Here is an 18,933-nt window from a genome sequence, read left to right as displayed (position 1 = left end):
GACACGTGCGCATGGAATGTCTTTTGGCAATTTGGTCCAACTACTGATAGAAACATTGTAATCCCCTTTAAAGCAAATATTTTGCATACAATCTCGAATAAAACTAGCATCGAATTTCTTAAGTTAAATTGAAATTGGATTTGAAGCGAATTAATGTCTCCAGTGACTGAAGAAGAAGGTTAGATTTTTGGATGCTTAAGGGAGAAAATCTAGTATACATTCCATAACTTTTCATTAAAGAAGCCAACAGAAGTTCCTGATTTAAGAGCCTGGATCAGCATTCTGCAGCATATTTCCATGAGGGGGAGAAACCAAATTTATAATGAATGGTGGTAGTCAAAGACGTCTGATGGAGGTGGTAGGGGACGACTGTTGGTGGTGGTTACATGACTGACTGACTGCTGGTTTTCAATTATGAAATTACATTATTTCTTATTCCTATGATCATTCAAGGGAAACAATGACATTCGGGGTAGCCATAAAAAAGACATGGTCCTTGATTCATATGAGTAAACTAACTCTACGACCTCCCATGAAATATCTTACCCTCTCCACGTATTACAGCCGCCTTAATATTCATACATAAGTCTGTGACGCGTGACTGTGCAACAATGAGGGCTGCAGGTGCACCAGCATGGGTCCCGGCCGGTCTTTGTTTGCGCCACAGCAAAGACTATTGACTCTCTTCCTTCTGTGGGGCATAGATTGAGCGATGCGTGACAGTGATGGCGAGAACCAGTGTTGCAAAAATGACAATCTGTTTACTGGGCTGAAAATATAGTCTTATTAGTGTAGGATTTAACCGTTAACTCATAAATAAAAGGTCTCACCCTCCCAAGGTTTTTATCTTCATTAGACAATGCATTCTAATGCCTTAAATGAATGAAAATCATTCTTCCCTCATCAGTTCATCCTATCATGATATCAATTATCAATTCAATTTTTTTCAGTCGAATCAATAAGGTCATCTAAGGTAATACCAATAATATGTGTCATACCTGAATGAGCCTACAAAGTCTCAAGGTCAGACTAAAATAAATAATCAACGTTCATTAATGAACGATGACGTAAGTTTAATATAAATAAATGTTTTTGGCCCGACGACACTCCAAAATAGATATCATTGCTGACATGATTTTTTTTTAATTCTTCAGATGAGAAAAGTAAAATTGGAAGTAAAATTGACAAAATGGATGAAAGATTTTATCATGATACTTCTACTTACGAATTTTTCTTTATCAATTCTCATAAACTAAAACAGTGTAAACTATTTCTATTATTTACATGCTATGACATTTGAAGTCAGATGTGTATATCTGCATTGGAATCATTTATATATCACTACAGAAATGCTTTGATATGACCTATTTGTTTATCTAAGAAATGCTTTAATATGAACTATTAGTTCATCTAAAGTTGCATAAAGGATGATAAGCATAATATTGAAATTAAAATCAACATGTTTCTCATTGAAAAATTAATGCACTCGACACGGATTATTCTAATGTAGGGGAAACCTGGGAAAGATACATAGATAAACTGAAATAAAATCTAGTTCTAAATTCAAAGATTGTGGGTGCATTTCAACCATTGATATAAATTGAGAATTTTCTGCCTGGAATATCTGGTATATCTCAGAATTTCCCTCAATTTTTCTTAGGTGTCTCATTCTACATATGAAAAAATTTCTTTAATGAGATATCATTTTACAAATCCATGGTCAAAATGTGAGATAATTTTGAGGGATACAAAGTGGAATTAAGATTGTAAAATCAAGATGCGCCCATAATTCAACCCCCTCCCACAAGTATGGCTATATATCGCCAATGGCGAATACTTGTCAAGCAAAAGCCATAGCGATATGATGAAAAAAAAAAATAATGCATGAAAGTGAGATACTGTGATGCAATATGCAATTGATAATGTCTTTATATTTTCCTACTCTTGGGTTATTATTCCAATTTGGTAACTTCCGGAAAAGAGGAGCGAACTATATCCATTCTGGCACAGCAAAATGCTTCTATGGCAAATTGTACAATGCTATATATCGGCTTAGGTTGGATGTTGAAGGGAATAGGAAGGAGAGAAAAAAAAGGGCTTTTGTGATCTTCTGTATCTCTTTTCATTAGTGTAATTATAGAGCTAAGGTTATGACCAGACTAGATCTGAACGAAATGAAGATCATGAGGTAGAGTTAGTCCCACAGATGGATAAAGCCTTCCACAGAAATTCAATTATCCACCTATACGTAAAATGATGTTGTTCCCTGGAATCCATTAAAAAAAATGACCGGAATTCCGGCCAGTGTGGCGAAAAAATTGGCCGGAATTCCAGCCAGTGTGGCGATGTTCTGGCGCACCCAGCCGATGTAAACAGTGACACTCACATGGAGCTCCGGAGTATCATGAAAGGTTAGTAAAAAAATTGATATGATATTCCTTATATATCTATCTATTTATCGTAATTCCATGAGGTCTTACGACAGCCACAAGTCGAATTGATGAAAATGAACTGGAAATCATAATGTCGCTCAGATGGTAATACCTGGTTACACTCCTGGACCCAGAATCTGACCTGACATGGTTGACTGTGAGGTCAAGGGATAAGGTGCCATAGTGCTGCCGGTGCCATAGAGGAATTGCCATACAGGACTAAGTTGCCATTTAGGACAATTATCCGTGTTGCCATGCAGGCTAATGTATAAAGGGAGCAATCCAAGTCGATTTAATATTTTGTTGGCCATTGTTAACACCCGTGACCTAACTAGACCTGCAGGTTGGGAACACTTGAGCCAGCTCCTAACATTGTCCTGACTGGCGACTGTGGCACCAGTAGAACTTTAGCCAATATAACATATGTTAACTTTTTTCACTAGTTAACCCCACCTTTTCCCTGATCTTACCCTTCCCCTCTGATTTATTGGGAGATGTGAATTTGCACCCTCGTGCAAAATATGAATGCGTTATCCACTTTTCATATTGAATGGGGAGGTTGGCTTGACACTCTGACCCATTGACAATTTTTCCCGAAATACTGACTAGACATTTCAGCCATTACTAACAGTTTGTCCCCAACCTGATGTTAGATTAGGTTTAGTATGGGGACGTTAGGTTGTGTTGGGTTTGGTTGGGTTGGTTTAGGTTAGATATGGTATGGTAAGATCAGGTTTGGTTAGGTTGGGTTTATTTACATTTACTATTAACAGTCAGCTAAAGGCCACAAAATGTCAAAAAATCCATGGGTGATCTTGGCACTCACTACTTGGGTTATGTTGTATATATACGAATTGACTTTTCATTATCTGATCAGTAAATTGAAAGCTAGTGGTCTTCCTGTCACAAAGATTGAGGATTAGGGTTCTTAACTTTCCCAGAGAATATCTCCCATGCTCATGGGATGCTGCCTCAGAAAGATGATAAAACATGCATTTCTTTTCCAGGTGGAAGAGTTTGAATATGGAGGATTATGAACAGAAGATAAGCTCAGGCAATGTCTTCTTGCAAAGTCAGGTAAGCAGAAAGCAGTATCAGTCATTTTATTATAAACAATTTTGTATCATGTAGCAAATTTACTAGAATTAATTGTAGTTTTATTAGTTTTAATTCTTTTAGGATTTTAAAGGACAGTTATGTGATCCATGAAAAGAAAAGCAGTTCCTTTGTAATCCATGCTTTTCAGAATTCACATTATTTTGTACATTTGTAGAACTATTTGATGGAATGTGAATGATTGATAAACTACAGTACTAACATAAGTTCAGCATCTCAAATAAAGATCTATGATGTGCCCCTCGGTGCTTTTGGCACACCAGCTACTGGATTGATAATACCATCTTCTTTTTCTTGAATAAGATTTTTATCCTCATTTTTTTTTACTTATTTTATTTACATAGGTTCTTTTCCCCTCTCCTTTCTTCATATTTCTTTTCCATATAAACAGGATAGAATCCAACAGTCTTGTGGTCCTTAGTTCCTGGCATTGTGGGTGTTAAGATTCTCCAGGAACCTTCCCTTCTTGGATGTCAAGAAGAGAGAGGGCAAAGGTAGTAGCAATACTGGCTCTTCCCATGACCTTTCTTCTGCTTATAGACTTGATTCTTTTTCATTTCATCTATTTTGGAAGCCTTTCTTGTAACATCCCTTGTGTTGAATACTATTTGACCAATCTTGTGTCTGAGGCTAAAAATTTCTGCTGATGTGTTCATTCACCCCTTTCATGTTTCAAAGGAGTCTTTGTTTATTCCAAAACCAGAAGTCCTTTACATCCTTGATCCTGATTCTCTAGACTTTGACATCATTTGGCCGAAGATTTTGTCTCATAACTGCCTCTGTCTTCCATTGTTTTACCTACTTTTCTCCATATCTAGGAAGCTGGAATCCTGTTGAGATGCCATCAAAAATTTTCTCTTGAATGATTTCTCCAGTTATGCAGAGAATTCAGCCATCTTTGTATGGGGTACTGTTCTCTTACCTTGGAAGGTTCTAAACAGGGTCATATCCAAAGCAATCTAAGTAATTTCTCCCAGTGTGACCTTGAAACTTGACCCTATTGCCTTATACTGTGGCATTGGTTCAGCCTCTTCTAAAGTAAATTACAACCTTGATGTACATGTTTGATACTTTATCTATAATGTCCTGGACATGCCAGTCTGAATAAACAAAGAACTGGAAAAAGGGTTAGAAATCGTAGGAGTATATAAATCATCACTGTTAGTAAGTTTATTGCATGATAAATAGCTCAAGGGAAGGAGGTCTTCCCTGCCACTCCCTTTATTACCCTTGTTACATCTTGGTGAAAATTAGGTTCAACAAGGGTTTTGCTGTTGTTTGCTGATTTGGGAGACTAGATGGTATGGCACTTACTGAGGATTGTGTGTAGACCTGTTCAGTTGTTTGTGGATGGGATATGGGAATGATACTCGAGATAATTTTTCAAAAATTTTAAGTATTTTTGTTACAACATGGCATATTACAGTTGTCTTGGAAAGAAAGATTCTGGCTTTGATTATAGCAAATAGTTTATTATTAGCAAAGATTTTCTTTTATTGTGATAGATTTTGTTATGATTTGTACTTACATCATGCATTGAGTAGACTCCTTGTAATGTCAGGAAACTAAAATCTTTACCCTCTGAATAATGAATCTTCATTTCAGGCAGTTACAAAGTTGTACACTAAGGCAGTGGAGAGTGCTAAAGATGGGGCATCTTTGTATGAGGTGAGCCATTGATCTGATTTAGTTCTAGATTTTTTTTAGATTTCGTCCTCTCCAGAGATGGTGAGTTGTACTGCTGAAATGGTTTGTTTGTGGATGGGAATAAATACTGAACTAAGTGGGAGGAACTAGCATTGTAATATAGGTTCCTGAAATTGTAGCTAAGATGAAATAACCACAAAAAAGTAGATATTAGTAGCTTAGTATTGCAGGTATAATATGCAATGTGAAGGATCACATTCATACAGTAGGAGAGAAATAGAGAAGAGTAAACCAGATTGAAGGAAGGAATTTGAAAATAGAGTAAAGTTATAGAAAGAGAAGAAATGAATTAGTGGAACAAATGTAAGATGAGAAATGTAGTATGTTTTTACTGATAAATATGTCTGTCCTGTCTCTGTAGGCAGAAGAGGTGAAATGTTTATGGCAAACAGCCAACAAAGGAGAAATAACAGAGGCCACTCTGGCTATTGAGACATTGGTATCACTGGTCAAGTCAGGGCTGCTTCCCATACCAGCTACCTTGCAGAATTTCCTGGCTGATGTCACTTGTGCCAAGTAAGTGTATATAATGAATGATCACCTTAGCACTATTAAGCTTACTTATTGTTATTTAGGAAAATTGTAGTTATTCATTTATAAGAAAGATTGGTTAGATTTTTATACATGAAAGGGTTTGCTCATAAGTATGATTAATGGCATGTTGATGTATATAACATTAATAGAATACCTTGGTATTTTTTAGTAATAATGTATGAAATCCTTTTCCAGGTCCCCAAGTGCGCTGGTCCGAGGAATAACAGAGATAGTTTTGTTGTTGAGTGAGGCTGAATCTGAAGATGGGCAGCCACAGTGCCCTTTCACAGGCCCCCCAACAGGACCAATCCATCCCTTTGTAACTTTGATTATCAAGCGATCAGATATGATGCCTACTGTACTTGAGGAAGTGGCTAACCTGTTGAGACATCCTGATCAAAAGTATTGTACTTTTGCTTGTCTTAGATTGTTTTATCATTTTGATATATATGAGAATTTTGATATATTGTACTCACATTAGAAGCCTCATTATTATTAGTATTTCATCGTACATTGAACATCATATTTAATGTTTTCATTATACTGTTGCACAGAAATTATATAATGGCAGCTGTAAGTTGGCTGAATATGGAAAAAGCCTTTGGGTTGAATGGCATAACAGCAGAATTGTTAAAAGATTGATGTATTAGAAGACTGGGTGAACAAAAATTGCTTTCTTGTAATAGCAGTAGGATGCCAGGTGATTTTAAAGTAACTTTGATAGTGCCTCATTATTATTAGTATTTCATCATATGTTGAACATCATATTTAATGTTTTCATTATACTGTTGCACTGAAATTATATAATGGCAGCTGTAAGTTGGCTGAATATGGAAAAAGCCTTTGGGTTGAATGTCATAACAGCAGAATTGTTAAAAGATTGATGTATTAGCAGACTGGGTGAACAAAAATTGCTTTCTTGTAATAGCAGTAGGATGCCAGGTGATTTTAAAGTAAATTTGATAATGCCTTAAGTTAAAGGATAAGGTATTAGGAATAAGTATAGAATCTGTTATGGAATCTACATACTAAGTGTACCAGAAAAAAATTTCTTTTTTATGTGATTGCCTCTGCCTCAGTAAAGTAGCATCAAGAACAAATGAATAACATTATTGTTTGTACACATCCAATATCTAGCTGTCATGTATAATTCTTTGAAAGAAACATCATATCCTAGTGGACAGACTGAGCTATGATGTATTAAAGAACTTTTATTGCAAGGATGAAGAAAAGGATGTGTGGATCAGGTGTTTGCAATGAAGTATTTGTGTGAAAAAAAATACATCAAGAAACAGAAACTATATGAAATTATAAATCAAGAAACAGAAACCTTGAGAGCCCATAAATGAGCAGGGGTAATTGCTGGTGCTGAGTGCCAGAGACTAAGAGTAACTGTAGATCAAGAAACAGAAACCATGAGAGCCTATAAATGAGCAGGGGTAATTGCTGGTGCTGAGTGCCAGAGACTAAGAGTGACTGCTAAGGATGAAGATCAGAGGCAAGGCTAAGTATACGTATGTAAGTAGGAGAGACGGCCAGAGAGCATTATTGGATTATGTGTTAATTGATATGCATGTGAAAGAAAGACATTTGGATGTTAATGTGCTTAGAGGGGCAACTGAAGGGATGTCTGATCATTATCTTGTGGAGGTGAAGGTGAAAATATGTAGAGGTTTTCAGTTTTTCAGAAAAGAAGAGAGAATGTTAGGGTGAAGAGAGTGGTGAGAGTAAGTGAGCTTAGAAAGGAGACTTGAGTGAGGAAGTACCAAGAGAGAATGAGTGCAGAGTGGAAAAAGGTGAGAGCAAATGACAAAAGGGGAGTGGGGAGGAATGGGATGTATTTAGGGAAGCAGTGATGGCTTGTGCAAAAGATGCTTGTGGCATGAGAAACGTGGGAGGTAGGCAGATTAGAAAGGGTAGTGAGTAGTGGGATGAAGAAGAAAGATTGTTAGTGAAAGAGGAGAGAGAGGCATTTGGTTGATTTTTGCAGGGAAATAGTACAAATGAGTGGGAGATGTATAAAAGAATGAGGCAAGAGGTCAAGAGAAAGGTGCAGAAGGTGAAAAAGAGGGCAAATGAGAGTTGGGGTGAGAGATTATCATTAAATTTCAGGGAGAATAAAAAGATGTTTTGGAAGGAGGTGAATAAAGTGCATAAGACAAGGGAGCAAATGGGGAGGTAATAACATTTAGTAAACAGAGAAGAGGTAGTGAAAGCTTTGCGGGAGATGAAAGCTGGCAAGGCGGTGCGTTTGGATGGTATTGCAATGGAATTTATTAGAAAAGGGGGTGACTGTGTAGTTGACTGGTTGGTGAGGATATTCAGTCTATGTATGGTTCATGATGAAGTGCCTGAGGATTGGCGGAATGCATGCACAGTACCATTGTACAAAGGCAAAGGGGATAAAGGCGAGTGTTCAAATTACAAAGGTATGAGTTTGTTGAGCATTCCTGGGAAATTATGTGGGAAGGTATTGAGAGGGTCAAGGCATATACAGAACTGAAAGTTAAGAGTAAATGTGAATAAGAGCAAGGTTATTAGGTACAGTAGGGTTGAGGGTCAAGTCAATTGGAGGTAAGTTTGAATGGAGAAAAACTGGAGGAAGTGAAGTGTTTTAGATATCTGGGAGTGGATCTGGCAGCGGATGGAACCATGGAAGCGGAAGTGAATCATAGGGTGGGGGAGGGGGCGAAAATCGTGGGAGCCTTGAAGAATGTGTGGAAGTCGAGAACATTATCTCGGAAAGCAAAAATGGGTATGTTTGAAGGAATAGTGGTTCCAACAATGTTGTATGGTTGCGAGGCTTGGGCTATGGATAGAGTTGTGCGCAGGAGGGTGGATGTGCTGGAAATGAGATGTTTGAGGACAATATGTGGTGTGAGGTGGTTTGATCGAGTAAGTAATAATAGGGTAAGAGAGATGTGTGGAAATAAAAAGAGCGTGGTTGAGATAGCAGAAGAGGGTGTTTTGAAATGGTTTGGGCACATGGAGAGAATGAGTGAGGAAAGATTGACCAAGAGGATATATGTGTCGGAGGTGGAGGGAACAAGGAGAAGTGGGAGACCAAATTGGAGGTGGAAAGATGGAGTGAAAATTGATTTTGAGTGATCGGGGCCTGAACATGCAGGAGGGTGAAAGGCGTGCAAGGAATAGAGTGAATTGGATTGATGTGGTATACCGGGGTAGACGTGCTGTCAATGGATTGAATCAGGGCATGTGAAGCGTCTGGGGTAAACCATGGAAAGTTCTGTGGGGACTGGATGTGGAAAGGGAGCTGTGGTTTCGGGCATTATTACATGACCGCTAGAGACTGAGTGTGAACGAATGGGGCCTTAGTTGTCTTTTCCTAGCGCTACCTCGCACACATGAGGGGGGAGGGGGATGTTATTCCGTGTGTGGTGAGGTGGTGATGGGAATGAATAAAAGGCAGTGTGAATTGTGTGCATGTGTATATATGTGTGTCTGTGTGTGTATATATATATGTGTACATTGAGATTTATTGGTATGTATATTTGCGTGTGTGGACATGTATGTATATACACGTGTATGGGGATGGGTTGGGCCATTTCTTTCGTCTGTTTCCTTGTGCTACCTCGCAAACGCGGGAGACAGCGACAAAGCAAAATTAATAGATAAAATAAATAATATATATATATATGTCTGTGTATGTATATGTATGTATATGTTGAAATGTATAGGTATGTATATGTGCGTGTGTGGGCGTTTATGTATATACATGTGTATGTGGATGGGTTTGGCCATTCTTTTGTCTGTTTCCTTGTGCTACCTCATTAATGCAGGAGACATCGAGAAAGTATGATAAAAATTAATATATTTATTATTGTAGATGTTAGGAAAATGTGTAGAAATTATTTCAGTTGGACAAGTACACTGAAAAACACAGATAAAAAATGCTTAGGTTAAATGTAGTATTGTTGATGATCAGGAATGTAGAAGTGGATGAAAATGAATTTTAGGAGCCTGTGGACAAAAGGGGGTTATCGCAATCTAGAAGAAACATTGAAACTACTTGAGGTAGAGATTGATATTACATGGACCATTGAGAACTACATCCAGTCAGAAGAAAAACAACTTAGAAATGGGGAATACTGTATGGAGAATTACTGGTGATGACAGATACAGAAGACTCATATTTAATAATGGAGGGACTAATTGAACAGAAAAATGTACCAGGGACAGAAGAGAAAAAACACATCAAGATTACTCTGAGCATGTAATATAATAGCCATGTGGTATTAAGGCAAATTAAGAATCTTGCTTATCATGAATGATTTAATAAGGATTAAAATGCTGGAAAATAGACAGACCAAGAGAAGGTTTACTTAAAAGAAATATACACCCAAGGAGGACATCAAGACTAGAGAAGATTTCACTTGCCACCCTGTTGTAAAGAGACTAGGTATATATAGGTAATAGAGAATAAATCAGATACAGCATTTGCACATTCAGATAGATTGATGGTAAATTGTAAAGAATTGGAGTGTAAGGACCTCTTAGGGGAAATCAAGCCAGTTATTATAGTTATTGAGTCAAAACTTAACAAGGACATCAAATTAAATCTAAGATTTTGTTAGATGATACATGATAATGGGGAAGACAAGAGAAGGCAGAGGAGGAGATTATAGTCCCTTATAGTTATGGATGGTGGTTAGAATTGGATGAAAGTGATAGAAATTTTTAGATAAGGTAATATGGATATATTGTGTATATTTGAGAAAAAGCTGAGGGGTAGTAGAACATGTATACATATATGTCATCATTGTTTTAACCCAGTTTTCAATGGATCGATCAAGCACATAAAGACTGAAATTGCCCATACACATATTCAACCCATGTCCAGTGTGTCAAAGTGAAACATGAACTTTGACACAAATAAACTTCTTGGTATGATCAGTTTTGCATACAATGTTCCTTGCTCGCAAAATTCTTCCACTGCATCTGATGCTCAGTCATTGCTAAAGCATCTTCATCATTTATTGAGTGAAAATTAGAATAGAAGCTCAGAATGATGAATGAATAGAATTGAGTTAGGTGAATGAAAATAAGGATCTATGAATATCAGATGTGAAGTGTAAGGATTGATAAAAAAAAGTTGTCATAGATTGTTAGGCATACAGAAGTTTACTAAGATGTAGATATATTGAGAAGTAGAGGTAAGCTCTAAAGATAAACTAGACTTTGTGCAGCAGATTGGAAATTTTGAATGAATGAAGTGTATAGACAGGAGAAGTGATCAGTGTTTGCAGAAAGTTCTCCACTGGTTATTTTGATGTAAGTTTTTAAGATAATGTGTCGGATACTGATGGATCTAGGGTTGTTTGAGTATTTGACCTTTATGTAGGAGTCTGCAGTATCTGCATGGGTTCGTCCTTATTCCAGTTTTGTATAATCATTCGACATTTTGTCAGTGGAATGTTGTGGTGGATGGCATGCTGATCAATGTTAATTCTAAGAGACAGTTTTCTTTTCAGAATTATTTAGGGAGGAAGATTTTATTCACTGTGGTTTGCACCATACTTGTCATTCTCATGTCAAGTTGTGGTCTATTTTCTCTTTGGAGGCTGCCATATGATTCAGTTGCTGTTATGTATTTTCTGTGTTTTCTACAGAGTTCGGTCCAGTAGCATGTGTCACATGCGCCCACTTCTCTTACACACTTTTTGCCTGACGGAGAACACGCTAGCTGTTGCTCGCCCACTGCTTTCTCTCCTTGTCAGCGCACACATCACCTATGCAGAACTTGATTTTGTCCCGTTTCTGTGTCGTGTTGTTACTCTTATTAAGGTTAGTATGAATTTGTTTTGATGTTCACATATAATTTGCAGAGCATATGCCTTTGTCAATATTTTCTTTAAAGACTATTGTAATGAAAAGCAGAAGTGTCACAGGATTAAAATCAGTTCTTTAAAACTCAAATAAATAGATCCATGGGAGATGCTTTTTGTCATATGTGTTGTGAGTAGATGAGAAGGAGATAATTTAGGATTAATGGATTTGTCTGGGTTGAAGATGGAAATGATGGTTGTGTCCATTGTTTCTGTGGTGTGAGTCTTGCAAATACTATATATTGATTTTCTGAGTTAAGATATCCACAGTGTTCTCAGTATGAGTCAAGTGTTTTACATTAGAAAGAGCAGGATTTTTTTTTATGTTAACTGAGATGGCCCTAATCAAGGCCATCCTGTTAACGCATCATGGTCAGAAACACTAACTGCTGCACTACAGGAGTCCATGGGAGTTATATAAGATATTTTGCCAGAGTTTATTAGTTAAGGCTATATTTCCAATAGTTGCCATCTTTTTTTATGGGCTGAAAGTTACCGTAGTTGTGCCTAAGCAATTTCATCTGCAGAAGGAGCCTTCTAAACACCTTTCCGTGTTTTGCTAAGACAGTGGCCATGAAAGAATGAATATTGTAGACATGGAAAAAAATTGAAAAGTTTTACAAATCACATATGTCACTAGCAGTGTGAACCAAGGCAAGTACTCCCTCTCATTTGAGCATACAGTGGTGCATCAACTGCATTCTTATGTTTTAATGTTGCCTTTTAACCTCAGCCCACTTTCAGCTAAGAATGAAATGCTTATGCCATGCTTACTAATCAGCTGAGTGGGTATGGTTGGTTGCAGGAGATAGCTGGCTGTTTAGAGAAGCACTCAAGATTTATCACTGTGTCAGTTCTACAATATCTTTAGCAATGTATACTAATGTATTGTACAAATTGACATTTAATCTTATTAAAAACTCATGAAAAGAAATAAGATACGTAAGATATTTGATATTGCTGGAAATTAAATGTTTGCCCTCAATGTGATATGATGATGGTTGATCAAGTAAGAAATGATAAGGGTTAGAGAGAAGTGTGATAGTGAAAATGTATGATTGAGAGGACTGAAGAAGATGTCAGAAGTGGAGGGTACAAGGAAATGGGGAAGACTGAACTGGAGATGGAGGGATGGAATGTAACCTGAACCTGAACATACTAAATGGTGTGAGGATTGTGTGGAAGTGAATTCGAAGGCTGTGGTATACAGGGGTGATTTGATGTTAGTTGACTGAACCAGGGCATAAACAGCAGTTGAAGGAAACCACAGAAAGGTTTGGGAAAGTTTCTCTGGGGCCTGAATGTGGATTGAGGTCTTTGGTTTCAATGATTTTACATGACAGCTAGAGAGTGGATGTGAGTAAATGAGGCATTCCTCATCTGTTTATGTTTCTACCTCAATAATGTTGGAAACGGAACAAGTATGAAAAAAAAGTATTTGATTTATTTTCAAAAAACAGCACATATGATTTAAAGAATAAGAGAAAGTCGAGACAACCTGATTACTGTATGTTAAACTTCATCCTGTTTTTACTTATTTTTCAACATTTTTCAGTATATTCATATGTATGTAATACAGTAGGAAATCATTCCTGAATGGTTAAGATACCTGAGGAGTGTTTGAAATTTGTGACCAAAGAATCACTGGAAATGTGCACCAAACACACACCGGTAAGAAAAATATGCTAAAGATTCAGATTTAAACAAAGAGGCTGTTCCAAACATAGGATGGATAAACAAGTAATAGACCTTTTGATGAGCCACACCTCACTTAAGAAAGGAATGAATGAATTAGAAGACAAACCAAAATTTTTCACTCAAAGCATCTTTTGATATCTGGGATAAAGAAGAAAGAACCATCTCTGTGACTGTAGAAACAAAACATTTCTGTTCATTTTCAAAATGCAGATCAAAGAAGGTATTTTTCATACATCAAAACCTATACTTTATTATGATAAAGAACTTAAATACCCAGGATTATGGTTTATTTTATCTTGCTGATATTCTTTTATTTGTCACTAAACACAGGACAGTAGCAGAGACCATGTGGAACGTAAGATAATGGTGCTAGGAACTCTGGCAGAGATTGCTTTAGGAACTAACCTAACCAGGTTGCAGTCAGCACTTCTGCCATGTCTGGTGATGGCTATTCCTCTTGCACTGGTGAGTGATTACATGTATCAAATTATTTTTCTCTATAGTAGTCATAAGCTCTTTCAGAAAAGAATTATAAGAACTGGTGAGTGTTTTGGATAGATTGTTAGGATTTTAGGTGAAATAGATTTGGAAAATGAAAAAGGAATTTATCACATGTTAGATGATTTTTGAATTATCAACTGAAACCTAAATCCTGCAATGGCGTATTACCATGCATCCTAAAAATATTCTGACATATTAGTTTCACACATCATTGTCTCTACCCATGATCATGCTTTATGGAAGATAACTTCATTCAGATTTCTGCTCAGGGTATGATGTAAGAAAACAGTATTGCTCTGCTTCAAACCCTTTCAGTTTGATGGAAATGAAAATGGAAATATGAAAAAGAAGAAACAAAACAATCAGTTTTTGATTAAGTGACTTTCATTAGACTCAGGTTGTCTGTGGCAGATCACTGGGACAGACATGATCTTTGATTTCAGCATGGACAAAAAATTTTTGTCGATTATGAAAACCATGTGATCCACTTACATTCTAGTCTCAGTTAATTTTCTCTGTGTTGCATGTTAATTGTTTTTTCTGCAGTGCAGCGCAAAAACTTCACTATAAGTATAATGTTTGTGTTAGTGATGAGGGGGGAATTTATCGCACAGTTGAGACCTATGGCAGCAGCTGTACTTGGATCTGATTTCAGTTATTTTTACTTCAGAGGCCTTAGATTAAGAAATTAACAGATTAAAGAGAAAAAAGAAGAAGGATGGTCACTGGGTCTTAGGCAAAAAGCAAGGGTGAGAAATCAATTTTGAAAACAAGAATATCGAAAGACCTTGAGTGCTGGTATGTGGAATGTAAGATGGTTCAGGGGTTTACCTCATTAGTTAACTCTTTGGCTTAATAGGAGATGAGCCTTATTTGTATCCTTACAATAATCCTCAGTGGCTTCAGTGAACACTGTATAGTGTAAGGTGCTTGTACTGCAAATAGAACTACCTTCATGGGAAAATATATGATTCTGAATAATTTTTTTTTTTTTGGTTAGTCAGTGTGGAGTTTTTAGGTCAAAATAAGTTCCCTCATAGTTGCTCAGATTGTCGGGTGGTAACTAAGAATTAAGATTTTGAAAGTTTAACAAATAGGTCTTTCAGCTACTAAAAGTAGGACTAATACAGTTATAAGAAACTCATTTAATCCATTTTCTGAAATGGACTCATAAATACCAGGTACCTACAGATTCCTGGAGCATGACATTGACAAAAATTGAATTATCCTGTTTTCTGTTTCCCAGTATCAAATGAGAGAGATATTGTAAAAAGAGATTATTTGAAATGACACAGTGAGCTAGTGTTACTATATGGCCATAATTTAGTGCTGAAGCATAGACCCCCCACCTGGAGAGAATGAGTGAGGAAAGATTGACAAAGAGGGCATATGTCAGAGGTGGAGGGAACGAGGAAAAGTGGAAGACCAAATTGGAGGTGGAAGGATGGAGTGAAAAAGATTTTGAGCGATCAGGTCCTGAACATACAGGAGGATGAAAGGGGTGTAAGGAATAGAGTGAATTGCAACAGTGTGGTGTATCGGGGTCGACGTGCTGTCAATGGATTGAACCGGGGCACATGAAGCGTCTGGGGTAAACCATGGAAAGTTTTGTGGGGCCAGGATGTGGAAAGGGAGCTGTGGTTTTGGTGCATTACACATGACAGCTAAAGACTGAATGTGAACGAATGTGGCCTTTTGTCTTTTCCTAGCACTACCCCGCAGGAGGGAAGGGGTGATGCTATTTCATGTGTGGCGGGGTGTCGATGGGATTGAATAAAGGCAGCAAGTATGAATATGTATATGTGTATATATACATGTATATGTCTGTGTATTGGTTGTCAGTGAATGTTGGTGTACAGCAGGGGTGCGTGATGTCTCCATGGTTGTTTAATTTGTTTATTGATGGGGTTGTTAGGGAGGCGAATGCAAGAGTTTTGGAGAGAGGGGCAAGTATGCAGTCTGTTGTGAATGAGAGAGCTTGGAAAGTGAGTCAGTTGTTGTTCGCTGATGATACAGCACTGGTGGCTGATTCAGGTGAGAAACTGCAGAAGCTGGTGACTGAGTTTGGTAAAGTGTGTGAAAGAAGAAAGCTGAGAGTTAATGTGAATAAGAGCAAGGTTATTAGGCACAGTAGGGTTGAGGGACAAGTCAACTGGGAGGTAAGTTTGAATGGAGAAAAACTGGAGGAAGTGAAGTGTTTTAGATATATGGGAGTGGATTTGGCAGCGGATGGAACCATGGGAGCGGAAGTTAATCATAGGGTATGGGAGGGGGTGAAAGTTCTGGGAGCGTTGAAAAATGTGTGGAAGTCGAGAATGTTATCTTGGAAAGCAAAAATGGCTGTGTTTGAAGGAATAGTGGTTCCAACAATGTTATATGGTTGCGAGGCATGGGCTATAGATAAAGTTGTGCGGAGGAGGGTGGATGTGCTGGAAATGAGATATTTGAGGACAATATGTGGATGGAGTGAAAAAGATTTTGAGTGATCGGAGCCTGAACATGCAGGAGGGTGAAAGGAACAATGTGGTATACCGGGGTCGACGTGCTGTCAGTGGATTGAACCAACGCATGTGAAGCGTCTGGGGTAAACCATGGAAAGTTTTGTGGGGCCTGGATGTGGAAAGGTAGCTGTGGTTTCGGTGCATTGTACATGACAGCTAGAGACTGAGTGTGAATGAATGTGGCCTCTGTTGTCTTTTCCTAGCACTACCTCGCCACATGCAGGGGGAGGGGGTTTTCATTTCATGTGTGGCTGGATGGTGACAGGAATGAATAAGGGCAGACAGTATGAATTATGTACATGTGTATATATGTATATGTCTCTGTGTGTATATATATGTATACGTTGAGATGTATAGGTATGTATATGTGCGTGTGTGGACGTGTGTGTATATACATGTCTATGTGGGTGGGTTGGGCCATTCTTTCATCTGTTTCCTTGCACTACCTCGCTAATGCGGGAGACAGCGACAAAGTATAATAAAAAAAATCTTTGTATGTATATGTACGTATATGTTGAAATGTATAGGTATGTATATGTGCGTGTGTGGATATGTATGTACATACATGTGTATGTGGGTGGGCTGGGCCATTCTTTCGTCTGTTTCCTTGCCCTACCTTGCTAACGCAGGAGACAGCAACAAAGTATGATAAAGATATGTAATGAAATAAGTGTATGCATATGTGCATGTATGGGCATTTATGTATATATATGTGTATATGAGTGGATGGACTATTCTTCGTCTGTTCTTGGCGCTACCTCGCTGATGCAGGAAATGGTGATCAAGTATAATAAATAAATGAATAAGTATAAAGATTTATATTTAGAATGAATAAGTATTAAAGATTTATTCTTTCTTTTCTTTCATACTATTCGCCATTTCCCGCATTAGCGAGGTAGCGTTGAGAACAGAGGACTGGGCCCTTGAGGGAATATCCTCACCTGGGCCCCTTCTCTGTTCCCTCTTTTGGAAAATAAAAAAAAAAAAAAAAGTGAGAGGGGAGGATTTCCAGCCCCCCGCTCCCTCCCCTTTTAGTCGCCTTCTATGACACGCATGGAATACGTGGGAAGTATTCTTTCTCCCCTATCCCCAGGGATAAAGATTTATATTTAGTTATAATTACTCTTGGACCAATTTTTATGAGAGTTTTAATGTTACCCTTGACCTCATTGTACGAGCTCTTGTAGCCCAAGGCTGCACTACTTCCAGTAGCAGGCAAAGTGAATTCCTTTGTAGTGAGAAGTTCTTTGATGAGACTGTAACCTATTGCAGGCAGAGCCTGGTAACACCCACCAATGTTTGTATCAAAGGAAAAAGATGGAGGACATGCATATTAAAAGAGTGGTGGAGGCTTTGGGCCCGCTAGAAGCATTTTCTTTGATAAAGGAAAGGAGAAAAATAGGAAGAGGTAAGGAGGTAGCCATTAATGGTTACATTTGACTTAGAGTCATCTAGCCAGGAAGGACTTAGAAAAGCTAAGAATCTTAGAGGCATGGAGGAATTCAGTGAGTTATTCATCAGTTGTGATAGATCTAAGGAAGTGAGGAAGAAAAGAAAAGAGTACAATCAGTAGATAAAAAAATGGAGACACCACACATGGCGAGAGGATGGAGGAGGCCTGCTAGAACTGCAAATATGGCAGGAGTGTTTGATGGTAAAGTCAGACTGAAAGTAATGTGTTCAAATGTGGATGATCAAAGGTTTTGCCTATAGTAAAAAGATTTTAATTATTTTACAAAACCTTCATTCTTCAAAATTTGCAATGTTGACATTATCTCTGTACCCACAGAAACAGGAACTGGGGACAAGAACACTGGAACGTTATGTAAAACTCTTAGCTTCTCGCCTTGGACGTGGCTGTGATGTGACTCTTTGTGCTTTAGCTGAAGCTGTGCCTCAGACATCCGGCCAGCTGCAAGTCAGTTTACTCAAGTTGGGTAAGAGTACTATTAGTAAGATTCTGTTCATCTTTTCCACTGTGATTACCCATTATTACAGTACATACCTTGGCAATTTTGTGTGGAGTACTATCTTTCTACACGACTTTCTATCCCCTCATGACTAACTCGTCAATGAATTGGTTCAAAAGTTCAAAATTTAGGCTGTGTCAAAGGATGTATGTGTGGTCTGAGCAAAAGATGGAAGTGGACGTACTTTACTGCAAGAATACCGCCACTTATCATGCTCATCATGCACTTCTCATACTGACATTATTTTGCTCTTTCTTTATTTCTCCAGTTTCCTGTCTTACTTTGTTCTTATGACTGTCTTCCACAGTAGACCATTCACCTGCATATGGAAAAGGGACATCTTAATTTTCAGGTGCCACCCTTTTGTCATGTAAGGATGGAAACCCCTTGATTGGTGCAAGACTTTTACCATCTCTTTTGCAAGTGCTGTCAGCTCCATGTACCTCAGTACCTGGGCTTACCACTGCTGCTGCTGCTTTGGTCTCTCTCGTGCAGGCCACACCCTCACAGGCATCATCTAACACACAGTTGGCAGGTATGTTGCCATTTATTACTATCTAATAAGATTCTTCACTAACTGACAGACCCTTTGAACATTTGAGAGAACACTTATGGGAGATGAGTTACT

The 18,933-nt window shown here is 38.0% G+C and overlaps 1 protein-coding gene across 3 annotated transcripts in view; it reads left to right on the top strand.

Annotated features, from left to right (window-relative positions):
- The first annotated feature begins 2,329 nt into the window (after positions 1-2,329).
- Positions 2,330-18,933, top strand: part of LOC139761114 (focadhesin-like) — a 28,596-nt gene continuing 11,992 nt past the window's right edge. The window contains exons 1-9 of one of the 3 annotated variants that reach the window (XM_071685035.1): positions 2,330-2,411; positions 3,440-3,509; positions 5,154-5,216; positions 5,617-5,771; positions 5,985-6,191; positions 11,420-11,594; positions 13,664-13,798; positions 18,125-18,272; positions 18,658-18,840. In XM_071685035.1, coding sequence (XP_071541136.1) covers positions 3,456-3,509; positions 5,154-5,216; positions 5,617-5,771; positions 5,985-6,191; positions 11,420-11,594; positions 13,664-13,798; positions 18,125-18,272; positions 18,658-18,840 — 1,120 coding nt within the window. In that variant the 5' untranslated portion in view covers positions 2,330-2,411; positions 3,440-3,455. Of the gene's footprint in view, positions 2,412-3,439; positions 3,510-5,153; positions 5,217-5,616; positions 5,772-5,984; positions 6,192-7,185; positions 7,308-11,419; positions 11,595-13,663; positions 13,799-18,124; positions 18,273-18,657; positions 18,841-18,933 lie in introns of those variants that run through there. The other 2 variants (XM_071685036.1, XM_071685037.1) reach the window with 2 other exon arrangements.

Source organism: Panulirus ornatus, chromosome 39 (genome assembly GCF_036320965.1).
Source record: "Panulirus ornatus isolate Po-2019 chromosome 39, ASM3632096v1, whole genome shotgun sequence".
NCBI classification, from domain to species: domain Eukaryota; kingdom Metazoa; phylum Arthropoda; class Malacostraca; order Decapoda; family Palinuridae; genus Panulirus; species Panulirus ornatus.
Note: the sequence above shows the minus strand (reverse complement) of the source record. Positions and strands in the feature narration are given on the sequence as shown.